Raw genomic sequence first — 27289 nt, forward strand, 5'->3', positions numbered from 1 at the left:
TAGTAAGGTAACTAGTAGTAAGTAGTAAGATATCTAGGAAAGGTAAGCTAGTAAGGTAACTAGTAGTAAGTAGTAAGATATCTAGGTAAGGTGAGCTAGTAATGTAACTAGTAGTGAGATATCTAGGTAAGGTAAGCTAGTAATGTAACTAGTAGTAAGTAGTAAGATATCTAGGTAAGTTTCACCTGTTTCTAATCTAAAGGCTAAGGAACAATAAAACCAACTTTTCATTAACTAGCACTTTATTTATATAGTTTTTATATACAGTTAAGTTTTTCCATACTTCTTGACCAAATTTTAAACAAATACGGAAATAAATTAGGAATTACGATAAGTTAGGAAACTAGCTGAATTACCTGAAATATTTATTGTTAAATTTTTAGGCTATCAAATGAAATAAATAGAATATAATATATCATTGTAAGAATATTAGCTTCAACACGCGATGGTTTTGAGAAAGAAAGCGTGTAGAGACTTGATTGGGGGTGTAAGCGCTGGTAAGTTGTATACAGACTAAAGCACAAAGTTTAATCTAGCGAGTGACTGACAAGGAACATAAGATGAGACCTACTTACGCTTGACCTCCACCAGCGATGCAGAAGCCTACGAGACACCTGAATATAAGGAGCCAGTAAAAGGTGAGTGAGAGGGCACTCAGCACTCCAAAGTACATGGTGAATATGCTAGAGAGTACCAGCACCTAGAAGAATGAATAATATTGTGTTGATATATACCTTTTTAGCGCAATACGGTTCTAGCAGCCATTTATCTTGTGAACATCATGCATCTCCAATAAAATATGCAGCATACAAAAACAGTACAAAAATAATAGCATATTTAAAAAAATTCAGGAATGAAAATATTTGAAGTCATTATTGCTGCAATGTTTGCAAGAACATCCCACAAACTGTGATGCATACTATTATGCAATTATTTTTACTTGAGGGTGTAAAGTAAAATTGTGAATGAAAACTCGGCATAAACTTTAGTTTGATGTTACAACAACTAATATATCAATTTTATTACACAGAAAATGCATTCTGATTACACGTTTTCCCTAAAAGTCTGTTTGTGTCAAAACAACTCTAAGAGAAAAACTTTCTTCATAACCAGGCTTATTTTTTGGTCAGCACTATCTGAAAATTTCCATGAGAGATGATGTGGTATTACACTGCAATAATTGTGCATAATATTTCTTGTAGATGGTTTGTTTGGCTGATGATAGTTGGCATCCTTCAAGACCGATTGCCAATAGAATTTAAGACTTTCAGCTGACTACTATAATTCTCATTTAGTTCTGCCTCACTTCTTCTTAGTTTTGGTGCAGAGTTGGGGGGAATCAGCAACCACATACTGTCAGCGCTTGTCAGGGTAACATCACCCGTCAGTAGTTTTCTATTTAGGGTATTACTGTATTTATCTACCTTTAATCACCATCTCCAATTTCAATATCACTTGTCACCAACATCAGTAATGGTAGGCAAAGTACAAGTTTCATTTCAAATAGCTGTTTCCAGACTTTGCACAGTGAATACTAATTTATTACTAAAAGGATCCTTACTCCAAGAGTTGAAAGTCTCTTTACAATACTTTCTGGCTGATAGTAATGTTCGCTGTAGCTGGTTTTCACTGAAGCCTCGCCATATATTTGATTACTTTTTCATTGTTAGTGAGCTGGTTTCCATCGAAAAAGTCTCTCCCCACCTCATCAAAATATCTATGTTGTTGAGTACCCTGTTTCTGAGAGAAACTCATACCACGCCTCTTTTACCATGCTGCACTTACTGATGCCAGTCTCTCTTACCTACTGTGTAAACTCCATTGACAGAAAAATCCACATTCTCAACAATCTTCGTTGGAGGAACCTTCTCAAAACTGTGGCATCGGTGACCACTTCACGCACATTCAAACTAATATTGATGAGCTATAAGACATAATGTCAGACAGAATGTTTGACTTAAAGCCATTCATACTGCTGCACTAATTAAAGGTAACTTTAGACTTCCTTGATGGAAAAATACTACAGGAATTTATCTACAGTGTTGGCAAGAAATCAGACGATTGTATTATATTGATTTTTATAGCAAGATAAACTGAAATGGTTTGCATTGAATGAAATAGTTCATGGGTGTTTAGTGGATGTGAAGTAGAAAATCACAAACAAATTCACAATTGGACAAATAATAGCTTTTCTCCTAGCTTCCACTTGTTCCTACGCATTTGCTTGTCCTGTACACGTACTGTGCACAACACTGGAGATGCTCACACCAGAATTTGGTGCAAAATTAAATAGATATACCTAGTCTAATTTATAGGAATAGGTGTAGCCTGTGTGTTTGCATTACAAGCTATTTTTTCTCACGTGTTATACTACATCTATAGACATTTCTGAAAATAAAACCAGCCCCCAGTGCTTGTACTTGTACCAGTTGTTCGCAAAATAACAAAAAAAACGAAATCCCATCAACATCTGTTGAATAGATGAGACTATGGTATCATATAACAAGAATTCCTCTAATCGATTATCAAACACCCAATAGTTGGATTAAAAGCAATGCTATAATTGGTTTTACCTAAAACAGTTAATAACCATAATGCAGAAGATATATATATCCTACTCACAAATTTGCGGCCATATTTATCAGAGATGTAACCCCAGAGACTTGATCCCATCATCATACCAACAAAGACAATAGAGGTAATGAGACCAAGTTTCCACGCATCGAGTCCCCAATCACACTGCAGAGCTGGTGATAGGATGGCAAGCACCATCATTTCTCCCGCATCAGCAGTCTAAAAACCCACTAGAACTAAGTATAACATTCACACAACAGCTTTAACTAGTTGAGCATTAAAATATAGGTTCAACTTTATGTCTTTGACCCTATCGTGATATCAAAATCTATTTTCGTTTATATTTGGAATCTTCTGCAGGAGGCCATGAACTTTCATGCCATATATACGAATATTCTTCAACAAACCATACGTATTAAACAACCAGTTGGAATCAGCATTTAAATGCTGTAACTGGTAAACAAGCATATCCTAGCTAACGACTTTTTATCAAGATAAACCATGCAAGCGAAGTCTAAACACATGCTCACCCAAGCAAGACCAGCAATACAGGAAATTCTGAACTGAAACCTGCCATAGCCGAGCATCTCAATGGCATCTTCAATTTCATAGGTTTCTGCAACAGTAACAGAAAGATTAATGCCTGGGGGCCATTGTGACCCAACAAGAGAGCCAACAATATACATAGATTCCACCTAGCAATGCTGGTAGGTAAAAGCAGTGATAGTACCAGCTCTGAGATAAATGATCTCTGCACAACAAATATGGTTTGTACAAAGACTTACAACAATCAATGTCACCTAGCTGCACCACAAGTAAGGTTCTGGAAGGAGGCAACTAGCATACCAGATATTTAGTAAGAAATCAGAGCAGAGACTTTTCTACTTAAAATCCAAAGTGACAGAACAATTATAGTCAAGGCCTTTATGAAGTTAATCCATTTTAATATCTGCTTCATATGTGGCATGTTGGCATAATCTTGTCAGAATACATTGTAGTTATATGCAATGTTTGTTATTGTTAAAACAATAATAAACATTTCATATAACCACACATGACACTAAAACAAATACGTTATATGAAACTATGTAAAAAAACTAAAGGTAAAAATCCTAAATTATAGCTATAAACCAAATTCATATATTAATATAGCAACAATTGATAAAAAGCTGTTCTCACTGTTACTCTACCAGATTATATGTAAAAAAGGGTAGACTTAAAAATGCGTAGGTTTGGTGCTAGAGTTGGTAATGATGAAATGCGGTGTAACTTTTTCTAATTTACGCTAGATTTAGTTAAAAATTAAATTGATTTATACATTTTTCATTCTTTTTACATTTTAGTTTTTATTTCTACCAGCTTTTTCATTTCTATATTATATATTTCTATATTATATTATATATTTCTATTATACATCTGATGAGTGTGAGTACAGTTTGAATGTAATATGTTAGATATTAATTCATATATTGAGACATTTGATAAAATTTTACGTGTGTTGAAAATTTTGTATGTAGAGAGATGATTGTAAATGGATGTTTGACTGTATTCATACATAATTAAAGTGGTGCAACTAATAATATAGGATATACGATATACATGTAACTAGAAATGACACCTAAAATTTTTATTACTGATTATAGATGTGTAGTTTACACTCATAGCTAATAAAGCCAGCAGTATTGTCATGTCTGTATAATAATATAACCTCCATATAATCACCTTCCGACTCATCCTTCTGCCTATCAGTGCTCTTGTAGCTGTTGTTCACTTTACCAGATATATTAAAGGGCTGAGAGGTACCCAAGTCTCCGCTGGCCATGTCGTATGCTGTGGGCATAAGTTCCTGGTTAACAGTTTTGCTCCGCTCTGTGCGCTTTCTAAGGCTAGCGTCAAATTCTACAGATTCGTGGTCATCACCAGCTAAATCCACGTCATACAACTTGTCATCCTCATCACCAGGCAGCCTCACAGTCTCAGTACCAGCCTTGTAATAGGAGCGCAATGGAGAAAAGTCTTCACTAAAGAAAATCAAGAAAAAATTTGAAATGATACAAACAGGTTAGGGTGACATAATTATGCGATTTATGATTTATAAGTGGGTGTTTCATAAATGTTATCACTAGATGATATGGTATCCATAGATTGTGATCAGTCGCGTGGACTGCTGGCTGCTAGCAAAGTGAAGCGTGTAATGGGTGGCAATTGGACATCTCATTAACCACATGAAAAGGAATACATTTTCTTATCTTTGCTGTCGTCTGCAGATAGAAAAAGCCTATCTCATGCCTTCCTTATATACAGTGCTAGCTAGAATTATAACATTTTTACACCTCTGGAAGTAATAACTCTCCAAATGAACAGCTGAATGCTTCTAAGTTAATTGGAGGCTAAACTGAGGGCAGCTAAAAGTACATAAAAACTATCTTACTTAGAGGACTGTATGTTGTGTATACTTTTTGTGAGCTGCAGTGCGCCATGTTTGGACAGAGCAGTTGTTACTTATGCACTTGCCATGTGAAAAATCCATGATTTTATCTATTCTTTAGAATAATAGTTTAAAATGAAACTCGGAATAAATGAGGAAAATTCTTTAACTGTGCCACTTGAAGAGACTCGCTAAATTAGACATGGAAGACACGCAATAAATCAAACCCAGCAGTTGCAATCATAGTAAATGCTTTAGTTATTTCCTCTTAACAGCTGGGATAAAAGGGGAGAATTTTAAATCCTAATATCCCAACTTGGAAGGACCAACTTTCAATGGGTTACAGATGCATATATGCTATTATAACATTAATACATTTAACATATTCACTATCAAATATAACTTCTACTAAAAAGATAAAAAACAAAGCTTGGAAAGAAAATTATTTAATCAGCTAATGTTAAATTATCTACATTTTCTCTAGCTAAATAAAAAGTCTAAGCTTGAAACCTCTCCTTGAAAATTATCGGTCAATGATAGGTTAATGTGTCAAAATGAATTACTGTATCGCAAAATGTCCAGCTTCAGTGTTTCACATTTTTAAATAGCCAAATAACCAAACATTTTTAGATAACCAAATATTTGGGATTACAATAACTCATCACTTTGAACAGTTAAACTGAAGACAAAAACTATGAATTTCTTAAATAATACATGTACTTTTACCTCAATCACAAGGCAAATGGTTTCACTTTGTACAAAATTTGATTTTTTTAAAATACGTAAATAAACTAGTAGCAAAAGCTGCAAAGTTCTTCGTAAAACTAATTTTTGGTACCAATAACAATCCAGCCATTTTTCAGGTTGACATAAAAATTCTGTTTTGTAGTCAACTCATAATTGTCGATGCAACTGTTTTGTAAGTCAGCTATGTCAAAACCAAATTTATAATTACTTCACTCAGCATACCCTTTGCACAAGTAATTTTGCACCAAACTGCTGTTGGTCAAGCATTTTCTATTGCTGCCTAAGCAATGTTTTATATAAGCATATAAGATGAAAAATTGATCAGATTGGTTGCTTTCAAATTTGCAATGCAGCTAAAAATAAAAAAATTGGCAAGCATCATTTCTGCGACATTCGAACAAGTTTGATAGCGACAAAGCTAAAAACAGCTTATAAACATCTTTAAACTTTATAGCAAAATGAACATGGAAATCAGTTTGGTGACCACGCTCTCAATTTTATATTTGTGGTAAGATTAGTTCTTGTAATGAAGTATAGGTTATCATCTTCCTACATTATTATATTTATCAATTGTTTATACACTAATATTCTTTTTAGTGATGAGCAGATTTTATTATCTGACCAATTATAAGTGGTTTGAACAAAGTAAAGTTGGTTGTAAAGACCCATACCGCAATATTATCGCTTGTTGGACATAACCGTATTGTGTATCATACAAATAACTAGTCGCACAAACATAAGTGTTAGAAAGTAAAAACCATAAAAAGTGGTGTTGTCTAGGTAGTATTTTGCTGCAAGAAAAAGGTAAAAATTATTTTCGTTTCCTTATCCACACGTATACTAAAATATTTATATGGTTGACAATATTGAAATGATTGTGCTCACTCACTTATTATGTATAGATGTTGTCAATTTTAAAAAATTTAATAAAAAACTGAGAGAAAACTCTTTGATCTTTTCTGAATGTGTGTCATCTCGGAGCATTAAACAGTAAATGTGCCTGTTACGTGAGAAGACCTCCTAAGATTATTAAAAACAATTCTCTGATTTAGCAGATGGTCAGGATTACTACTAACACATTCAAAATGATTTGCACAAACACCAAAATTGAAATCTTACAACAGTGGTAGTGAAAGCAAAGCTAGTTTATCCTGATGGCATATGTCAGGGTAAATGATTCTGGGTGTACTATGTTGAATCTGCCCTAGTCTTATTTTACATGTAGATGATGAAATTGTGTGCCAAGCAGGTGCATTATACAACAGTAAAGAGCTGATATTAGACGTATAAAATGTTTTCAAACCATCAACATTGAGACTGTCAATGCTTCAAACTTCAGCTGCCTCATTAAAATGAGTTGATATTAGCATCTATTATATTTAGAGACCAACTGTGTTTCTATCAAAAATGAGGCTTTCTGATCCATTATTATATAAGCAATTGTTGAATCTGGGTATTTTGTAAGGCTTTGATGACAACAATAAGCCTTGCCATATTGTGAATGTCTCACTATGAAATTGTATGATACAAAAACTAACCCAATCAAATGAGAAAGATTGTGATATAAAATGCTGATTTATCTGGTTTAGAATGCTCTACCCTCAGTTGTAAGACATAAAAATTATGTGACTATTTTGATACATTTTCATATCAAGCTTTAAATCGTGAATTGAAGTGAAATGTAAAAATGCGTGCAAACAAAAAATACAATATTTAATCACAAACAAAATGGCTACCTTTTATTAAGTACAACACCAGGTCGGTAATCGTAATTTTCCCAAGCAACACTTCATACCCATTAAAAATGACGTAACGACTTTAACAACCTGACAGCGACATGCTTAAAACATCATCAAAAGATTTTCCTGTCATTACATGATTCGCAATGCTATTATATATGTACATGAATTAAAAATGGATGAACTTTGAACAATGTTAAAATGATTAGGTAAAACATTAATTCCAGTATATTGACAGCCAAGACCAAGGAAGCCTTATACCAAGGAGGAACCAAAACATTAACCCTTAAGCAGAAACCATCTCCGTTTATGTCGACTGTTATTTTAGGGTATGTTCACTTCAGTCAATTCAAAAATGTATACCTACTCATATAGGTTATAACGTATATAGTTCAACATTTCTGTAAAAGCAAACGGTAAAAATAAGCATAAACTGGTATGTTTATGCAACATTTTATATTGTTATTTAAAGCAATTTATCTTGTCTCCAGTATCGTATAACACACAGGTGATACAAAAACTGCACAGGGCAGTTTTCAATGTTTGAAAGTAAAAATTCGAACTGTGATGTCTCTGTCCAAATAACCATCTAGTTTTAGAATTATCCAATTGTTAGTTTATTTAACATATATGCTAAACTGAAAATATTAAAACCATGCTAACTATTACATTTGCATTGAAAATGCATTAAAGTGATGTGCAAAAATCTTTCTAAAGCTTGACAAAAAAAATATATATAAAGAGATCACATTGGTAAATAATGATGCACAACGCTTTTCGTGCCGTTTTAAGGAATAGCCAAACTTGCCAGAACAAATTTATAGATTTTACTAAATATTTAAGCCTTAAAAAGTAATTGCATACCTCATTTTGGATTAAATTTATTGATTGAAACCAACAAATCTTGAAATCGATGCTCAGTGGACGCATTTAAGAAGATCATCTGGCATGTTTACTTCGTAGCGCAATATGACACGCTAAAATAACTTTTTATAGTAACCTAAGTTCTTAGATAAACTTGGAGTTTAGTCGAAGCCGTTTCAGTCTATACATTCATAAAAATGTTTTTTGGAAATTTTGCTTGTCACAATATTTATATTTTAAAATCACAAGCTTACTTCTAGTTTCCGGTAAAAAATTTAGCCCAAAGAGGAACCGACTACTCTCGCTATTAGATATTAATTCTTCTGTTATACGCGGTTTTTCTAAAAATGGTTTAGTATTAGCATAATTACATAAATTTGTTGGCTTGTTGTTGTTTTTAATATTATTAAGATTTATAACGTCAAATTAATTTTGTTATTTCATAATTTAAAGACTGGAAATATATCGCGAAAGCCCCCAGCAAATGCCAAGTTTTTGTATAGCTTGAGAATAGTCATATTTTTATTGTATATTGAGACCGGTCAAAATCAGCATTTCCATGTTATTAATTAATGTGTGATATGTTTATTACACTGTGTGTGTTGACTCTTGACAAAAGCCTTGAGTTTCCTTGAAAAAAATGTTCATTAGTCTGTTAAGGGTTGTTGCTATCCTTGTATTATAAGTAAACAGTAGTGTTCAAATGTATATAGGAACTGAGGTAGTTGTATGTAGCTTATTACTACTCATAACCATTGCTAAGGAAGCTAACGGCTAGGCAGTCGTATATATATATATTATATATATAATATTATATTATAAATATATTATATATTATAATATATTATATATATATTGCATATCACAGAGCTAAGTAAATATATATGGCAACTAAAGGATAGCGGACTAGACCACAACATCAAATGGTCAATCTTAAAAACTGCAAGACCTTATAGCCCTACTACTAAGAAATGCGAACTCTGTATATGGGAGAAGTATTACATAATATGCAAGTCTCAATTAGCCACCTTAAATAAGCGCAACGAAATGCTATCCAGTTGCCGTCATGCCAATCAATTCCTGCTAAGAAACAGTGTCACTTAAGACTCTAGCTTTTAGCTCTTACCCTAGGACACTTATATTTCGCTAGTATTTAGTTTCGTGAGTAGCACACAGAGTAAAATTTCGCTGCAACTTAATTTCGTGGCTCTGATGAGTGCGAAAATATAGTGGTGTGAAAATAAATGCAGTGGAAAAAACATTACATTCCTCAGGTCCAGTTCACTAATAAGAAAAAAATTCAATTTGGGAATAGTTCGTATTTGTAAACCACAGGTTTAAATGTGTGGGTGAGATCGACAATTCAATTTGATCACTTGCTGCCATTTGTTTCTTAGACTATCAATGACGTCTAGGTCCCTCCTGCCGTGACTTTCACACTCTAATCCAAGAAGAAGAAAATAGATAGGTAACAACCAACTTCCCAACCAAAACTGTATAACCCTTACGTTGCCATAAACGCATTTATGCGTTTTCTAGGGGTCACTGACATAAACGCATTTTCTGACTTTCTCAGCAATTGTCTGGTAACCTGATTTTATTATTTGTTGACCACATAACCCACGGTCTTTAAGTGTTTTATGAAATTGACTGTGTTGTCCGAAGATTTCTTTATAAAATCAGCCTAAAACAACGAAGCAATTTTAAACTTTTGTTTGAGAATTTCTAATCTAAAAACGAACATTTTTCTGTGAGTTCATTAACTACCCCGCGCGAGTCATAAAACAGGTAATTAGTTGTTGATGACATAATAGCCAGTTTATATTTTTGTGATTATACAGATAATTAAAGTAGAACTTGAAAAATACTGTATACATATCATGAAGCAATATCGGCAATTTCGGTAAAATGGCTGGCACTAGGCCGGTAACGAATTTGTACATGATTGGCAGTGAAAGAGATAATGTGGTTGGACCTGATGAGGGTTGATGTTGTTTTTGGATGGTAATAAAATTCATCACTGCAATAATTATTCTTCAATTTTACGACTTCACCTACCAGACTTTCATTCTCACCAGTTACAAATTCGGTGACTAAACTGATATTGCTTTGCCATGCTGCTCAGTTGGTGTATTAGCTATAATGAGTTTACCAGAAATTTCCCATTTATCCTAACCACAGACGAAAGTTGCCTGCATTTCTAATATTACAATTTTATTGTGGATATCAATGAACAAAGCTATTTAACTTCGCGTTTTCGCTCGTTCATTATGATAGTTTAGTTTCGCTCATTAAATTTTCGCGAAAGGATTACACCGCGAAAACGCGAAAGTTAGATGCCGCGAATACATAAGTGTCCTAGGGTATACAGCTTTACTGCTAGTAGAATATTTATTATTTTTAACATTTTATCTGAAGAGTGCAAGCCTACTGCATGAAACTTTAAGTAATAAAATGTTTTACCTAAACTTGTAGTTTTTTAGTACACATAGTTTTATATATATATATATATATATACATATATATATATATATATATACATACTTGTATGTAAGATCAATAACCTATATAATAACATTTTTCTAAATGCTAATACAAAGCTAGCTGTTTTAACTTTTTAGGTATGTTATTCCATTATTTATTAACTAAATTCGTAATTTTTGTTACACTATGCTTCGATTGTTGCAGTACCTAGTCTTATTTTTGCTCTGTTGTGCTTTAAAATGCTTGAACTTCTAATTGCGGCACACATTCAGAGCATACTTGCCCAGAATTTGCAGAGCTTTGCATAACCCACAACCAACTCAGTTTTTTAATGTTTTCTTAAAACTTTAGCTAATAGCCCGTGGCTTTCTAAAAATTGATGCACACATTTTGACTTCATAGTAGCATTGTCAGTTTTAGGTTTTCAACCATACAGTTTTGTCATATATTTATGCTTCGGTGTATGGCTATTTTAAAGTTTTCAAAATCGGCAAATGTAGTTGTACAATTTTACTCAATTGTTCAAGACTACTAGCCCAAATACTTGAGCGCTTTGGTACTAATGTTGGTTGACCCATTTTTTATGAACTTAGTATTATAACTTAGTGTCTTCATTTTTTACAAGACAGTTGCAGATTTTCAACTCATTTCAACTTATGTGGTATGAACAAATTGCATACAACATCTAACAATTGTTTCGAAAACATCATTGCTAGCTGCTTTAACAAGTTTTAACTAATATCCGTTCTCTTAGCAGAAAAGGGTATTTTAAACGCTATATATCAAACCATTTATTCTATTATAGTGGTTAACTGTTGCCCTTTTTTTGTTTCATTGCTATTGTTGTATAGCATAATTTGAAAAAAAATTCTATTTGAAATTTAATTACTGCCAATAAAATAATATGTCTAAATGTATAGCATCGGTTTAGCGGAAGACAACTCCAGCTGTCTGTACACATCTACATTTATTCTTTACATCCTTCTTAACCTGCTTTAAAAGTTCACAGTAGGTGGTACTGTTGACAGTGATGCCTTTTTCAAGATAGGAAATAGTGATAGACCCTGGCATGTTCTAAAAAAGCAGTAAGCATGACTATTGGTGGATCGTTGTGACCTGAACCTTTTCTTGACAGAAGATTCGCTTTGTTTCTATTGCATTGACTGATGCTTGGATTTCGCTTCATTGCCAAATCCAGCCATCATCACAATTGACAATCCTTTTAAAGAACTCATCACATTCGCTTTCATATTGAAAAAAGGTTCTGTCAACACAACTCGACGCTTTTCTGTCTGTGTTCTTGAGTCAGCTGTTTGGGAATCCAACCACAGGTGACTTTAGAGGAAGCCAGGTTCTCAGGAATAATTTTTGTGAGCTGTACCAACTGACGCATCAAATTTCTTGGCAGCATCTTCCACTGTTAGTCTGCTCTCAAGATTGAGCAATCTCATTAACAGCTTTAATCATATTAAAGGTTCTCAAACCGACTAGTTTACCTGATTTCTTCATCATCAATACCTCTCCTGCCTTAAGTAATTTTGCCTGTTTGCAGATATTTTTTTGGCTTAAACTGTTTTACGCATAAACATTCACCACGCTCCTGTAAATCTCACAGGGTTTACACCCTTCAGCTACTAAAAAATTGATGACTGATTTCTGTTCAATTCTGGAGCATGTGTTCTGGTTGGCAATTTTGAAAAACCTCAAAAAATGATCACCTGACTAAATAATATCCAAGCAAAATCATGAGTCATCAGTAAAGATTATATAAACTTGAAAAAACTAAACTTTTACATGTAACAGAACACATTTGTGTCATGATCACAGAAACCATGGTTAAGTCGGGATTATAAGATTTAGAGTTATCTACACTAGTAGAAGGAAAAATTTCTCGCAGCTATTTTGCAAAAAAAACTTTGATTCTAGCTTAATTACAGCAGATTCTATGGTCAAAAAACTGAATGCATGTTTACCATTAGTGCGAAAACATAGTTCCGAGAAAACTGGCGTTAAAGTTTGAGAAACGAAAACCAATGCACAATTTTGTTTACACTTCAAAACGTCATAGCAACAAATATCAAGAAGTTGTGATATTTGTCTAGATTTTTGTATTTATATTCAAAAAATTATGCTAAATTTAAAAATCTAAACAGATTTTAGCTGGTTGTCATAGAAATAGCTTTATATTTATAAAAAAAAACGTATTACTTAATTTTACAGATATTAAAAACGGCTTGGCAGTATCGTGATATTGGGCACAGCCAAATCATCAACAAAATCTTTAGAAAAATAACAACAGTAACATATTGCACACCATCGATCACTATATACTTTGATCTTGTAAACTCGAATGATTGTTCTTAAAATTAAGTCTGAAAACATTCTTATAAAATCGAATAATTATTCTTAGAGTTAAATATTGTAATAAGCTTGTAAGAATTGTTAGGAAAATATCATCATAGTTCCCTTTACTTTCACTGCTTTTGAAATCAGTTGGAATACCAAAGTACTCATTATAAGTGTCCAAAATGTCAAAGCTATCTTTAAAATTGGCAAAAAAGAAACGATTATATTTATCGGACGCCATTTTTCAGTACTTCCTGTTTAGCATAGCAACGGTTTTAATGGGGTTTTCCGAGGGTTAAAGACTTCTATTGGCTAAACTGACTTCAGATTCAGAAAGATCACTCTGTGATTGGTCCAGATGCACGTGTTACAAAAATCGTTACCAATATTATAAATTCAGTTAGAGCAACTTCAATGTCGGATAACTCAACTTCGTGGTTTGCGACTTAACCATGGTTTCTGTGACCGCGACCCATTTTATAAATAAGTTTGCCTGAATTATTAGATATCCCATGTATAAACGTCTTTACAGGTACTTGCAGCAGTTAGGTTATTCTAATTGAAATTTGATATTTATGAAGGCTTCGAAGGGACTAATGCTAAGTACTGGCAGTCGTAGGCTTGAAGTGAATGGCAAGACGTGCAGGAAATATGCTTGCTAGGCTTCATACAAACTGTCGCAAAGCCAACCCTGTGCCATACATAAGAGATGATGATCAGATGAGATGTGGTGTTCCTGATGAGAAAGTGCCTTGGCATGTGCCCTGGTCCTCCTATGACCCCGAGGATTATACGATGAAGCACGTCCTCTCCCAGCCTGTTTGGGCTGATCCTGTTAGGTTAGAGCGCTTGAGGCATCATCTTGTTCTTTGTTGGTCAATCCTTGCTTGAATTATGTAATGTGCAGTTTTGAAAGAATCCCTTATATGTTACAGTTGTAATATATAGTAGTGAGATACAGTTGTAATATACAGTTGTGCTATGTAGTTGTGATAGGCAGTTGTGATATATATTGATATGCTAAAGTATTTGAGTGTTATGTACGCAGTTGTTGCTGGTTGATCCCTAAAACTTCTCTACTTCATAACAAACAGCTGCAGGCTTGTGCGCCTTCCATGGACATCTTATGATGAGGCCTAGTTTATTGTTAACTCTATGTTTGTGAGTATATGAATGCTTTTAAACTTTGGTTGTATGAGATTCTCCGAAATAATTGTTTTGTTTTTGTTGGTTCAGGCACTGCCAGGACCTGCCACATTTTAAGAAGGCTCTAGTATAAGTTGACATGTAGTTTTTCTAGCTATGCCCATACTTGCCAAGTCTCTCGGTTTAGCCGGGCCGGCCGTTTTGACCCTCCAGTTTTTAAGTCAGTCTCCCTTTTTCCTCCAGCTTTTTCAATAAAAGTAGTGGTTTAATTTTTTACTTGCTGTTTCCCCTTTGTTTACTACTGTAGTTGTGAGCTTGCATCATCCCACAAAGTTAGCAACAATGAAACAGATCGCTATTAAACCGTATGCCTGCCATAAAACCTGGGCTATTTAGATTTAGCAACATTGATGTCTAACGATTTACTCTACAGTTTTTCATCAATAAACAAAGATTATACATGAAGCTGCGACATATCATTGGCAAATGACCATGACCTCACATTGATAGTAGAGTACCTGAACGTTGAATAAAATCGTAGAAGGGCCTCCTATGTAGGTACCAATGAAGAAAAAAATCTGCCACTTTTTTTCTCAACTACTTGGCAAGTATGGCTATGCCATCTAATGCTAGGAAAATTTAATGTTTTTAAGTTCATTATTGGCCAGCCAATGAGAAAGTTCATCCTCGAAATATCCACGGTTTTAAAAAAATATGACAAAAATCCAAAAATTCACATGAACAGCAATATTAGTGTGATAGCACTTGCGGAATGAGAAGCCTGTAAGCACGGATAACAATTACCATCCGCTCACAGACAACTTATGATTGTTTTGAATTGTCGAAAGCGCACGTACAGCATTTTATTATGTGCAGTTTACATTTAAGATTCTAATAAAGGACGATTGTGAATTGTAAAATCACTCAAAAACTAGATTAGCGCACAATCTTCCATTAGCAGACTTTCTAACCATTATTGTTTTAAACACTTTGTATGTTTCTTTTTATCGCAAACAAATGTAGAAGCAAACTTGGTATTGTTGTAATGCTGCGCGAAGGTTTTGCTATTAGTAGTAATTAGCTTCTCTCGCAGCAAACTCTATTGTCTAGCTCTATTCCTCTAGGGGTCAGGAACCTTTTTGACTGAGAGAGCCAAAAACCCATATGTTTCAAAATTTAATTCTAGGAAAGCCATATGTATAGTTTGAACCTCGAAAACATAAAATTGAAAAGGAAGACCAACAAACTTAGTATGTTTGAGCAATTTTAGATTATTAAAAAACTGGATTAACTTAGAACAAAAATGTTCAAAGAACGATCTTTTTAGCCATCTTTTGGTTTGAAGGGTTTACTTTTTGATCTAAAAATGACTCGTGTGGCCTGCGCAGAGGGGAGTGCAAAAAGCAATGAAAACCCTTTGCTGTGCGGGCCACATGAAAAGGTTGCCAATGAAACCATATTTCCATTAAATGGACATTATTTTTTATTTTGTATATTGTTACTGTAATTTCAGCATTATTTGCATTATTATGTTAATTAAATTAACAGCCAAATTACGGATTATTTTTCCACTGGTTTATTAAAGAGCCAGATGCAATCATCAAAAGAGCCACAAATGGCTCGAGAGTTATAGGTTCCCTACCCCTGGTCTAGCGTAACAAAGATGAATTACCTTTGCTAACTGGCCTTATTATCTATAGATAACCTGGATTTATCAATAGTATTAGGTCAATAAACTTGCTAATTTCAGAAATCCGGTCAATGAATGAGCAACTGAGCATGTAAGAGGCTATCATGCGGTGTATTCAGATCATGTACATGTAAGAGGCTATCATGCGGTGTATTCAGATCATGTACATGTAAGAGGCTATCATGTGGTGTATTCAGATCATGCTATTCTTTAGACTTCTCTTTCAGCTGCTTAAATATTTGGTGTTTGTTGCAGCTGAAGCCTTGAATATGATTACATAGTTTTTGCTATAGCTGATAGTCACCCATTACTTTTAGTTTAGTTGGTATGTCATGTTTCAAACCACCAGTCTGCATTGTCTTTTTGGAGTCGTTTTTTTAGCGTTCTTATTGCTGCGCCATACATTTATTTATTCATAAAGTTTAGACTCGCAGATCTTAACATTAATTTATCAAACTATGACCTCGTCCTTTAATTTGACATACATCTGTCATGATATTTGCGTCGAATGTTGAATTATATATCATATGTTGTTATAAGAATACATTGCATTTCGTTTAATTCGATCCACAGCTCAAAAACTTGACGATAAATCCGTCAGAGAATTAGATACGACATTAAAACAAATGCATTATATAAAACATGTTTAAAACTAAATTGTGAATTAGTAATTCATAATTTAGTTTAAACATATTTAAGCATATTTTAATAATTATGAGAAAAACTAAATTACGTAAATAAAACAATATTAAAAAATGATTTTTGTCACCTTTCCTTCATGTGTAAGACAAGTCAAGGCGTAACCTTGGCAATTTACAGTAAGGACGGCACGCAGGACAAGGTAAAGGTGCTGATAGAGATAAGAAGTTAGTCTAACTTACATGACTTGATGTTTGATCTTTCTATATTTCATATCTTTTACATTCTATCTTTAAGTATGGCAGCGGCCTTCTCTATATTCACTGGTTTTAAGTTACTTTTCCATAATTTTTCCTTCACTTCCTCATCATAACAACTACTGTTTATGACTGCTATGAGTTGTTAAAGAGTTAATTGAAATATTTTTTCTGATGTTTTTCTAATAAAAACATCGTCTGCTTCCTGATATTTTTACTCTTTCACTATCTACTCTGATTCTAAAACTAGAAAAGGAAAGTATAAAGCGCTATTTAGTATTAAAAACAAACTATTTGAAGCAAACCAATGTTTCGAAAAAATTTGAATGCCATATTTTGAAAATTCATTCACATGTCGAGACAAATATTTACCTACATTTTTTATTGTACATGTTTGTTAAAAAGTTGAGGTGATCATAAATCAAGGTTTGAATGTATGTTGAGTTGTGTGTTTAATTATACACACAATCTTGCATAGGTTACAAGTGAGTTATACATTTGAATACTACAAACATACTGTACATACACAAGGTGTATCCTTTGAAATATTTATGTATATTTGAAACAAGATGTATGTAGTATGTATGTCGTATGAAATTTGGTTTTTTAATGTTTATATTACTGAGTGTTTTTTCTAATTGATAGGTTGCGTGTGCGTAGGAGTTGTCTATCATTCTTAAACTAAACGATGTGCGAAGGGAGTGCGGATTATGATATGAAATATTGTTTGATAATTAACTTGTACCTGTACAAACGTACAGTATAACCTTCAACATTTTAGTTCTCTAATTTTAGTATAGCTAACAGCTGCTACCCAAAATCATAGCTGTTTGGCTGTTTTAATCTTCAACAGATCTTACCGCAAAGTTTAGTGATGGGTTTTTAAGTTTTTGTTTTGCCTCAATAATTATCAATACTCACAAATGATAATTCGATTCTGAATTAAAGCAACGCCTGAGCGTGATATTTGTTGGCAAAACTGCTTTGCACAACAATTGATTATCTGAGTACATCATTATGGCACAAAACTGTTTTACGTGTGACCATAGACCTCTATGCTATCTTTGCTATCTCTCTAGATAGAGCAAGGTGTCGGTGTGCTTATCGGTGTGTCATTAGACGCTGTGTTGACATCGGAAGTCGTTTATATAAATGAGTGGCTGATGATCTGAGCCGTTCTTTTTTCCTGTTCCCATGATTATAGATAACTAGCCTCTGATAGTGTATTCACCCTTCTCAAGAGTCAGGAATAGTTACTCTGTTGCAGTCTGGGAGGATTGAAGTTCAACAGTCTCGATGGAAAGGTCGATCGAAGGAGCCATACCGGAGTCTATGAACTAGATTCAGATGAGGGTACAGCTGGCCGCCCTTTGTAAGCCTACGCCTAGGGCCCCTTGCCTCTTTAATTTAATCAATATTTTTCAGATTAGTTGATGCATATCCTATGACTATTGCTTGTTATCAAAGGCCACAACTTGTTTACATATCTCAAATTACAATTGTACTTTGCACTTTACACTTTTGGTCAAGTCATCGATCCATTGAGCATTCAATATACAATAATTACTGGTATACGCTGCAGGCTTGCTGTGCTCTACCTAAACATGCTTCTACTATGTAAATATGCTTCTTCTATGTAGACATGCTTCGGCTATGTGGACATATCTTTGCTATGTAGATATGCTTCTTCTATGTAGACATGCTTCCGCTATGTAGACATACCTTGGCTATGTAGATATGTTTCTTCTATGTAGACATGCTTCGGCTGTGTAGACACGCGTCTGCTTTGTAGATATGCTTCTTCTATGTAGATATGCTTCTATGTCGACATGCGTCTGCTATGTAGACATGGTTATCATGTTCATTTATCTAGTTATGGCTGTTTGTCACTGTGTATATGACTCTCTGTGTTAAAGAGAAGGCGATAAATTGCTGCCTTGGGTCAGTCGCTGCCACTATTTTTGAGAATAGTAAATGTAGCAAAGAGCTACTAGTCCAAAAGTAGTTTTTATTACAGTATCTTTACTTGGTGTGCCTTGTACTAACTGTGTCTTACTAGATCTCCTCAAGTACTAGCAGACATGCCCATAATTAAAATCGCAAGTGACAACCAAGCAAAATATTAGGTAGTGCCCAAATATTTCAATTGAATCAGTTGAGGTTGCTCGCTTGCCTGCAAACAACTATCCTTGTTTCGCTATAATAAGAATATCTGCGATGCCAAGATTTGCAGCTGTTGGTATAACTGCTATGTACGTTGCTCATGAGCAAAAGAGGCCATGTAATGAATTATGTTGGTTTTCAAGCTAAAAGAACTGTTAAGTAGTAATTAGGTTTTGTCCAAATTTACGTTTTATGCTCTCTAGTTTTTTACATAAAAGGAATATGGAAGACCCAAACTCGTTGATGGAGCCCTTGCTAGGGTTCACCATCTAGTCAGCTATTAGAGTAGCAGTTAGGTTCATTGATGAGCTTCAAGTCGCAGCTATAGCTGAAGTTATTTGAAAACTAAGATGAAAGGCTGTGATAATTATTGTACTCACCAGAGGCTCAGCTCAAGAACACTTGTTACTAGTTAGTTATTCACGCATGAAGTAATCTTAAATTGACCACTGCCATCATTATCAAACTTAACAAATATTCTTTCTTGGAGGCTTACGCACTGTAGCCTCTAGCAATGCAGCTATTATGCCACAGATGTCTGTAAAATTTTCTGCTTGAGTGGGCTTTTCCTTTTTCACATGTCGTTACCAAGCCAATAAACATTTAGGAGAATCAGTCAAAAATTTGATTAACCAATAGAAGTTGAGGGATGCTATAATCAGCCAATAACTAAGCAATGTTATGTTTTCAAGTAGCAAATTCATATTCAAGTTGTAAGGTACCGCTCTAGTGAACTAAGTTGAAGTTACAATTTAGGAAATCTGATTGCTAGGTATTTTTGTATCCGCTTGTCTTCAGCTTTTTCGCTCCTATTTTAGCATTGAATCAGACATGGAGTGGGATTTTGTCTTGAAGAATTTTTGGTTTCATCTGCTTACCTGCTGCTTACAAGCATTAAAAAAGGTTTCCAAGTGATTAGTTTTTCTCACTAGCTGATGACTAATTAATTACCTAAGAAGTAGGTTGGCAGATGCTCGAAAGCGTCATAATAGTTCTTCAGTTGCATTGACACTTCAACCGCAATCTCTAGTGTATAGACATGTCATGTCAGACAACCTATCAAGCGTGTCATAACCGTTACAGTTCCTGGCACGCTTACATAATTTATCAGCTCAAAACCTATGATGTCTGTTGTATGATTCTTTGTGATGGAGCTATATTTTCTTGCAACAGACCCATATATAAGACACTGCACTCCTCTCGCTTAGCACAGTGCCACAATTGCATGTACATGTATGATGTCATTCTTGTGTTTTCTAATCTCTTTCCGTCACAACGATGTTTAGCGATATGATCAGTTTCTCATGTATTATTTCTATAGCAGCTCAGGAGTTTCATTATTAGGTACTGTCCTTAATCTATTGCATGAATAAGGCATTAGTCAGGTTTTCACATAGGTATATTTATACCTATTCATAATACATCAGATAATTCAGATGTCTTTACGTGTCTATGGTTAGATAGCAGCGTATGCATATCTCAACTAGGAAATGACTAACTTCTATTGATATCTTATTGCTTCATAAACTACTGTAATTTTTATGCATAAGTTGGTATTTCTGCAAGCTATTTATGCGCTTTCGAAAATTTTCATTTTGACAATTACCTAAATTTTTATCAAAGAATTTGGCTTGTGTGCTTTATTTGTTCCCCCACTGTTCCTAAACCTCTACTGAGCCTCTGCGTCCGAGTTAAATTTTTTTTCAGCAAAAGAGATTTTTTATTCTTCATAACATATTAGAGTTTTAAAACAACAAACTGAAATAAGGGAAAGTGAAAACAAATCAATTTTGACTAAACATGCTCGTGACTTCAGTAAAGTATGGGTAGGCTAACTATGATAGAGCACTTGCTATATGGTTTCAGCTTATAGCTAATTTGGGTCATGAAATTGTCAAGGCCCATATATTACTTCTGCAGTCGAATCTTTGTTTAAACAAATTTCACGTTGTCACGCGATTTACTCTTTCATTTCATTGTCAAACTGCTCGATCACTGAGCGTCAATGCACTTTACAGATGGAGATAAAACTGCTGTCCTTCTGCAGCTAACTGTCTATTAGCGTTGTTATCCTTTGACATGCATTTTGCACATGTACTCAGTCTTGTGTGGTATCATACTCTATTGTTGCTGTAGGAATCCCGCTGGGAGAACTGGGCTGAAAGGCAGAGGAACACTGGGCAAGTGGGGTCCGAACCACGCAGCCGATCCCATTGTTACAAGGTGAAACTACCAATGACTCACTATTATCAGGATAAGATTTGCAAAAGATTTGCTATTAGAAAATTTGTCGTAACATCAACAAGTGTTTAAAACATCTATGTTTTTACCAAGTGAATAAAAAAGCAATATTTAATAAGCCTTGAAGGGAGTAATTCGTTAAATAGAATTGTCCCTTGTTACAGCAGCCAACTACTTATGATAAGGTTACTTTATGTGCAAACTTGTTGAATCATTTTTGCAGACTACAGCCACCTACAGGAACAAGATTGGTACTTGAGAAAATATCTGCTGTTTTTATCAGCTAGCCTCTATCAGAGTGGTGATAACTTACACAAAAAACAAGTTTTATTTTCAAACTCTCTTCTGCTGTACCATTGAACAAACTTGACAAAAAAGTACTGATCTTCAGAGGCATTCCATCTCCTCTTTTTAATTGTGTGATAAAATTTTTTTTTATTTCATGCATGTTAGGTGGAAGCGAGATGAAAGTGGAAATATTGTGATCAATCCAAATTCATCCAAGCAAATATTGCAGTTTGTTGCTATTGTGAGACGTGACCATGGTGTGTGGGCCATACCGGGGGTGAGTCATCTTGAAGCGGTGCAGCAACTCTGCTGTCCGATTATATTCAATAAGAATTATTGTTACTAAGTGTGTAATACCAACGATATGAAACCCCCACAAGGATAGGCGACGGCTATCATATGTGTGGGTTTAATGATCGAGCTTTGTTGGGATTGTCCTAGCCTGGGTTTCGGGGCTAACACAGATCTCGCGGGGCGGTCGTGTTGCCTTGTTAGGTTTTGGAAAACATGACTCGCTGTTATCGTGTTATTAGCTCATTCAGTCAGTAAACCCCCGCTTTTCACAATAGCAAACCTTGAATTTCAAATATTTCAAATTACCTATTTTTATCAATTTTGAGATTGGTAAGGGTTGTAATATATGCTTAAAGTTAGATATAATTTACCCGCAATCACCCGAATAACGTCCTTTTTCCCTAGTTTTCGATTAATATTTTGCCACCGCTAATATAAAATGACAAAGTATTTCATTGTCGTCACCTTGCCAACAAGATGGGACATCGGGCAAAGCTGCGTAGTGAAGTTTTCATACTCAAAATCTAAATATAAAACCAAATTTGGACCATTTCACGATGGCGACTATTAATATCACGAATGCTTGTGAATGGCAACTGACTGATCACAACGGTGACAATATTGGGCAACTATATTTATTTGACAACAAAATGAAACCAACAGATCAGTAAAATAACCACCATTGCTCTTAATATTTGTAAATTCACAAGGGGCTTTATTCAGCATATTTTTTGTTCTGGTGCTATGTTCGGGTTCATCCCAACAGAGCCCTATCATTAAACCCCGCCCATATGATCGCCGTCGCCTATCCTGTGGGGTTTTATATCATTGGTGTTACACACTTAGTAACAATAATTTATATTGAATGTAATCTTAAAGTTGTTTTTTCATTCCAGATAAAAAGTCGCTTCTTGAAATCGCTCTAGTCTTATCAACATGTCAGATTATTTTAAGTGTGCGATATTCAGGTTTGCTGCCATAGTTTTAGGTGTACTGTCCTGATTGATAAGTGTGCTTCTATAATCTTCAGGCTTTCTCCAGCGATTTTTAGATAGCCTACAATACTTAAAGCCCATGTTGATATAAATAACGCCTGCGTCCTATTTACACATTTATGTTAGTCTATGCATAAGGTTTAAAAATGAATGCAATTTCAGTCTTGTAGAAAAAGCTTTGATAAATCCATTCTAGAGCGGATACAAGCAGTTGTGGCATTATTTTGCTAGTACTGCTAACATGAAACTATGGAATACTTTCCCTGCCATTAACCTCTGAGTACAAATTGTTCATTTAATCATTTTAATGGCTCTACCAGTCCAGGATTCACAAACCTCAGGTTTATGTCTATTAAACGCCGTAGTTTCCAATCTAGTGCTGATTCTGTTATATTACTATTAGTAAGAATGGTGAAAGTTTGCATTAGATGTTCATTTTTTCTTTTGGAGATATTCTATTATCTTTAGTTTAAATATTTACCTGTGAATAGAAATCACTGAAATAGTAACAGGCCCCAGTTCACATCATTTATTGGAGACATTTTAAAACTGTAATATATGGTTCAAAAGGTCGATGCCAGCTGACAAGTTCTTTTTTTGTATCTTGTAAGTTAGGTTATTGTCAATATTTTATTATATTAGCTTATTGTGAACAGTGGCGTAGCGATTTTTACTTTTACTGTTTGTAGTAACTTAAAATGAATCATATCAGTGTTTTGGTTCATTTGATTCAAATAAGTAGGCCTTTGGCACATTTCTCTGTCAGTTATTTTTATATTTATATCATAAACACTGTTACTGACTCTTACGTTTCAGCACATGGCAGCAATAGTTCAACCATTATCCTTCTAGACAGCTGTTGATATGGTGAGGCTGAAGGGCAGAAATAAAATGTGCAAGTTACACTCCTAGGGTTGACCGAAATGCACAGCGCACCTACTGTTGTTATTATTTTTCTTAAAATTTGGGATCATCTAGATTTCTGGCAACATTTTATTTGTAGTGTTATTATCTAATTTGTACCTTTTCGCAGGGCATGATTGATGCAGGGGAGAATGTAAATGTTACACTGCGACGAGAATTCAGTGAGGAAGCAATGAACACTCTCGAGTTAGAGCCAGGGAAAGTTTTAGAAGTCAGTAAGCAAGTGGATGAGCTGTTCGCTCATGGGATAGAGGTTAGTAGTGCTCACCCTAGTAGCCATTCAGGCAGTAGTTGGTAATTAGTAGTTGTAGTCTCCTGTTTGTACTGGTTCTTGGCTTCAACACTAGGATTTGCAAAAATCTGACACCATATAGCAAGTGCTCTATTATAGTCAATCATACTTTACTGAAGTCATGAAATTGGTTAGACAAGTTAAATTTGGTTTTGTTTTCACTTTAATTACACATTTTTTTGTTTTAAAATTTTAATATGTTATAGAGATCAAAAAGATTTTGTTGTTATATTTACCTCTAGTGAGATACCCGTTTGAAGAAAATATGGAAAAACAATAAAAATATATAACTCAAATGCAGAGAAGCTCAGTTAAAGGTTGACTCGCAACAAAATTCACATTACAGCTATTTGGTATCAAAAGATTCACCATGTCTTACTCTGCTGTGTTGTAGGTGCAAAATATGTTGAAATGTGATTACAAGCTCTTAAAGCTCAAAAATGAACAGTTAATCGCAGCCATCACGAAAATGCCGTAGATTGGAATCCCTTTCCAAAAGCTCTCAAATGGGACATAGTTGAACACGATGGCTTCTGTTTACGCTTTCATGCAACCTCATTCGTCGAAGTATTTTCACAAATATACTTCACGCATTCAATAAAACCGTGCCTATTGTCCTTAAGCGTCTATTTCATCATCATTGTATTGCAGTCACATTGAGCACTGCTATCTCAAAACCTACCGTAAAAATTCGTTTAATTTTTTAACCTTAGCTCGAAGGAGTGCATATCTTCCTCTGAAACACATGACGAGCCTGTTGGTCACCTGTGATAGTCGAAAAATGCTGCAGAAATTGTTCGCGCTATTTGGCATGAAGTATGGGTCACATGATCAGATTACGACTAGATGATTAGACCAGGCTGAAACGTAACTGTAAAGTAGTGAGTATCTATATTTGATACGGGCTTTCCGGTAGAACCTTAAGTGTTTGTCATAAACTGTTGCTAGGAGGCGTTTTATATGGAGCATTTTATTTGCCTTTAATTTCACGTGATAACATCACATGTCAAAACAATAACCACAACTTTTGAGATTGTCATCGAAATAAAGAGATTCCAAACTACGTCGTTTTCGTGATGACGACGATTAACTGTTCACTTTTGAGCTTTTAAAAGGTTTTAATCACATTTCTACATATTTTACACCTACAACACAGCAGAGTAAGATATGGTGAACCTTTTTAATATCAAATAACTGTAAAGTGAATTTTGTTGCAGTAAACCTTTCAGAATTGGCAATGCAGTGATATATGAGCTAGGACCTTAATTCATTCAGTGATGGCAATAGCATCTTACTGGTTTGTATCTCAAATTTCATTAAAACAGCTATCATAGTTATATTATTAACCATCTACTGTATGCTAATTTAGAGTCTCTGACTTGCTATAATCCGCAATATGTTTTTCAAGTTAATTTTGAAACATTCCCACTGTTGAACAACACTGTTTGAGTATTGCTATGAAATTTATGAGCATATAAAATGTGTGTAAAATTTAAAAATACTTGTAATGGTAAAAAGTATGTTATTAGTTAAGTTTATATCTTTTTTTAAATTAGTGCATAAATAACATGATTTTAATTTAGAGTAATTTGCTCATGGAATAATTTATATTTGATCAGCGTGCTTGCGCACACACAGCAGCGGTCAATGACAATAACAAATGACTGTCATTATAATAAGGTCACGAGCTATCCATAAGGGTTGATCCTTATTTTGTTTGTACTCGTTATAGCATACTCTTTCCTGCTTTTCCTACTTTCTGTTGTCTAGGTCTACAGAGGCTATGTAGATGACCCTAGGAATACCGACAATGCCTGGATGGAGACTATAGCTTACAATTTTCATGATGACTCCGGAGTATCTGTAGGGGCTTTCACTCTGAATGCTGGTATATCATACTATTCCTGTTTAGTTTAATACAAATACTGGTAGGCACAACATTCCAGTCTTGATTTGAGTGCTGGTACTGGATATAATGTGCATTTCTGTACATACATGTATGTACTAGATTCGAATGGTGCTAGTGTGTTGGTATGCTCTATGGTATCTCGTTTGACACCATATTTTAGGTGACGATGCTATTGGAGTCAAGTGGACTGATATCAATAAAGATTTAAAATTGTTTGCGAGTCATTCAGACTTTATAAAGAAGGTAGCAGAACTTCACAATGCCGATTGGTGATTCTCAACCTTACGAAAGTTCAATCATCTCCATCATTGCTCTAAGTCTAAAATATGTAGTGCTTGTCTGATGCAAGTCTTCTTTAACGACACAGGACATGTTATATGGACGTCTGCTGCTGTTTGATGTGATGAACCTAGGTTTTTTATTTAAATCAATTAATTATATAGGTCCCAAATTAAAAAAACCAAGTCAAAATATGGTATATTATTTTATAGGTTTCAGTGTTCTTAAGCCATTAAGAGTGCTGAAGCTTCCATTAATACAGGACAATTGTTTCACGAGTTTTCCCACGTCGAAGTGACATAGATTAATATAGTTATAAAAGTTAATATAGTCAACATAGATTACTGTTTTTTGGATGTTGTTGCAACAGAAGACCAATTGTTACTGAGACATTTATCTATCATTGTTTGTAGCTGAGTATTTAATTGTTTAAATAGTAGAACTGTGTAACATAGCCCAAGTGTTCCAAGCTCTGTGTAACATAGCCCAAGTGTTCCAAGCTCTGTGTAACATAGCCCAAGTGTTCCAAGCTCTGTGTAACATAGCCCAAGTGTTCCAAGCTCCGTTGTGTTGAAATGTCTGACAGTGATTTATGTATGCTCCAATTTTTTGTAGCTCACTTGAACACCTAAACATTCCTTTACCATGGGTATCATGCTTAGAAACCTGTATTGCTGTATTTAATTATATGTGACTATTTTTCTGCTATGTGAAATATTTTGTTATATTGTTTCTTTTGCTTTGTCAAAATTACATCTACTTTATATTGCAACACTAAAAATTATATTGCATTGTTATTGGAAATCGTAAATGTTATTAAACTGATAAAAATCTTCATATGCAGACAACGATATGTGATCTGAATAAACTTTATGCGCAATTTTTGACGGAGCTCGCAGATAACCGAAGACACAGTTTTAACCAACGTAAATGTATAAGATAAATTTTAAATTTTTTAGAGTCATCTCCACGGTTTACTTTTGCGTCTTT

At 34.4% G+C, this 27289-nt stretch overlaps 2 protein-coding genes across 3 annotated transcripts in view; one reads left to right on the plus strand and one right to left on the minus strand.

Moving 5' to 3' along the window:
* The window catches only part of LOC137394903 (synaptic vesicle 2-related protein-like), a 33126-nt gene extending 13595 nt beyond the window's left edge, over positions 1 to 19531 (minus strand). The window contains exons 1-5 of one of the 2 annotated variants that reach the window (XM_068081681.1): positions 8353 to 8447; positions 4297 to 4595; positions 3105 to 3190; positions 2623 to 2793; positions 576 to 700 (exon numbers count right to left, since the gene is read on the minus strand). In XM_068081681.1, the coding sequence (XP_067937782.1) occupies positions 576 to 700; positions 2623 to 2793; positions 3105 to 3190; positions 4297 to 4595; positions 8353 to 8357 (686 nt within the window). In that variant the 5' untranslated portion in view covers positions 8358 to 8447. Of the gene's footprint in view, positions 1 to 575; positions 701 to 2622; positions 2794 to 3104; positions 3191 to 4296; positions 4596 to 8352; positions 8448 to 19457 lie in introns of those variants that run through there. The other variant, XM_068081682.1, reaches the window with a different exon arrangement.
* Positions 13765 to 27181, plus strand: LOC137394905 (ADP-ribose pyrophosphatase, mitochondrial-like). The gene is made up of 7 exons (XM_068081689.1): positions 13765 to 14021; positions 18182 to 18286; positions 21214 to 21300; positions 21772 to 21883; positions 23929 to 24072; positions 25882 to 25999; positions 26181 to 27181. Exons 1-7 carry the CDS (start codon positions 13813 to 13815, stop codon positions 26291 to 26293), a joined length of 888 nt encoding a protein of 295 aa, XP_067937790.1. The 5' UTR covers positions 13765 to 13812; the 3' UTR covers positions 26294 to 27181.
* The last annotated feature ends 108 nt before the right edge of the window (positions 27182 to 27289 follow it).

The sequence above is a fragment of the Watersipora subatra genome, chromosome 4, assembly GCF_963576615.1.
Source record: "Watersipora subatra chromosome 4, tzWatSuba1.1, whole genome shotgun sequence".
Lineage (NCBI taxonomy): Eukaryota > Metazoa > Bryozoa > Gymnolaemata > Cheilostomatida > Watersiporidae > Watersipora > Watersipora subatra.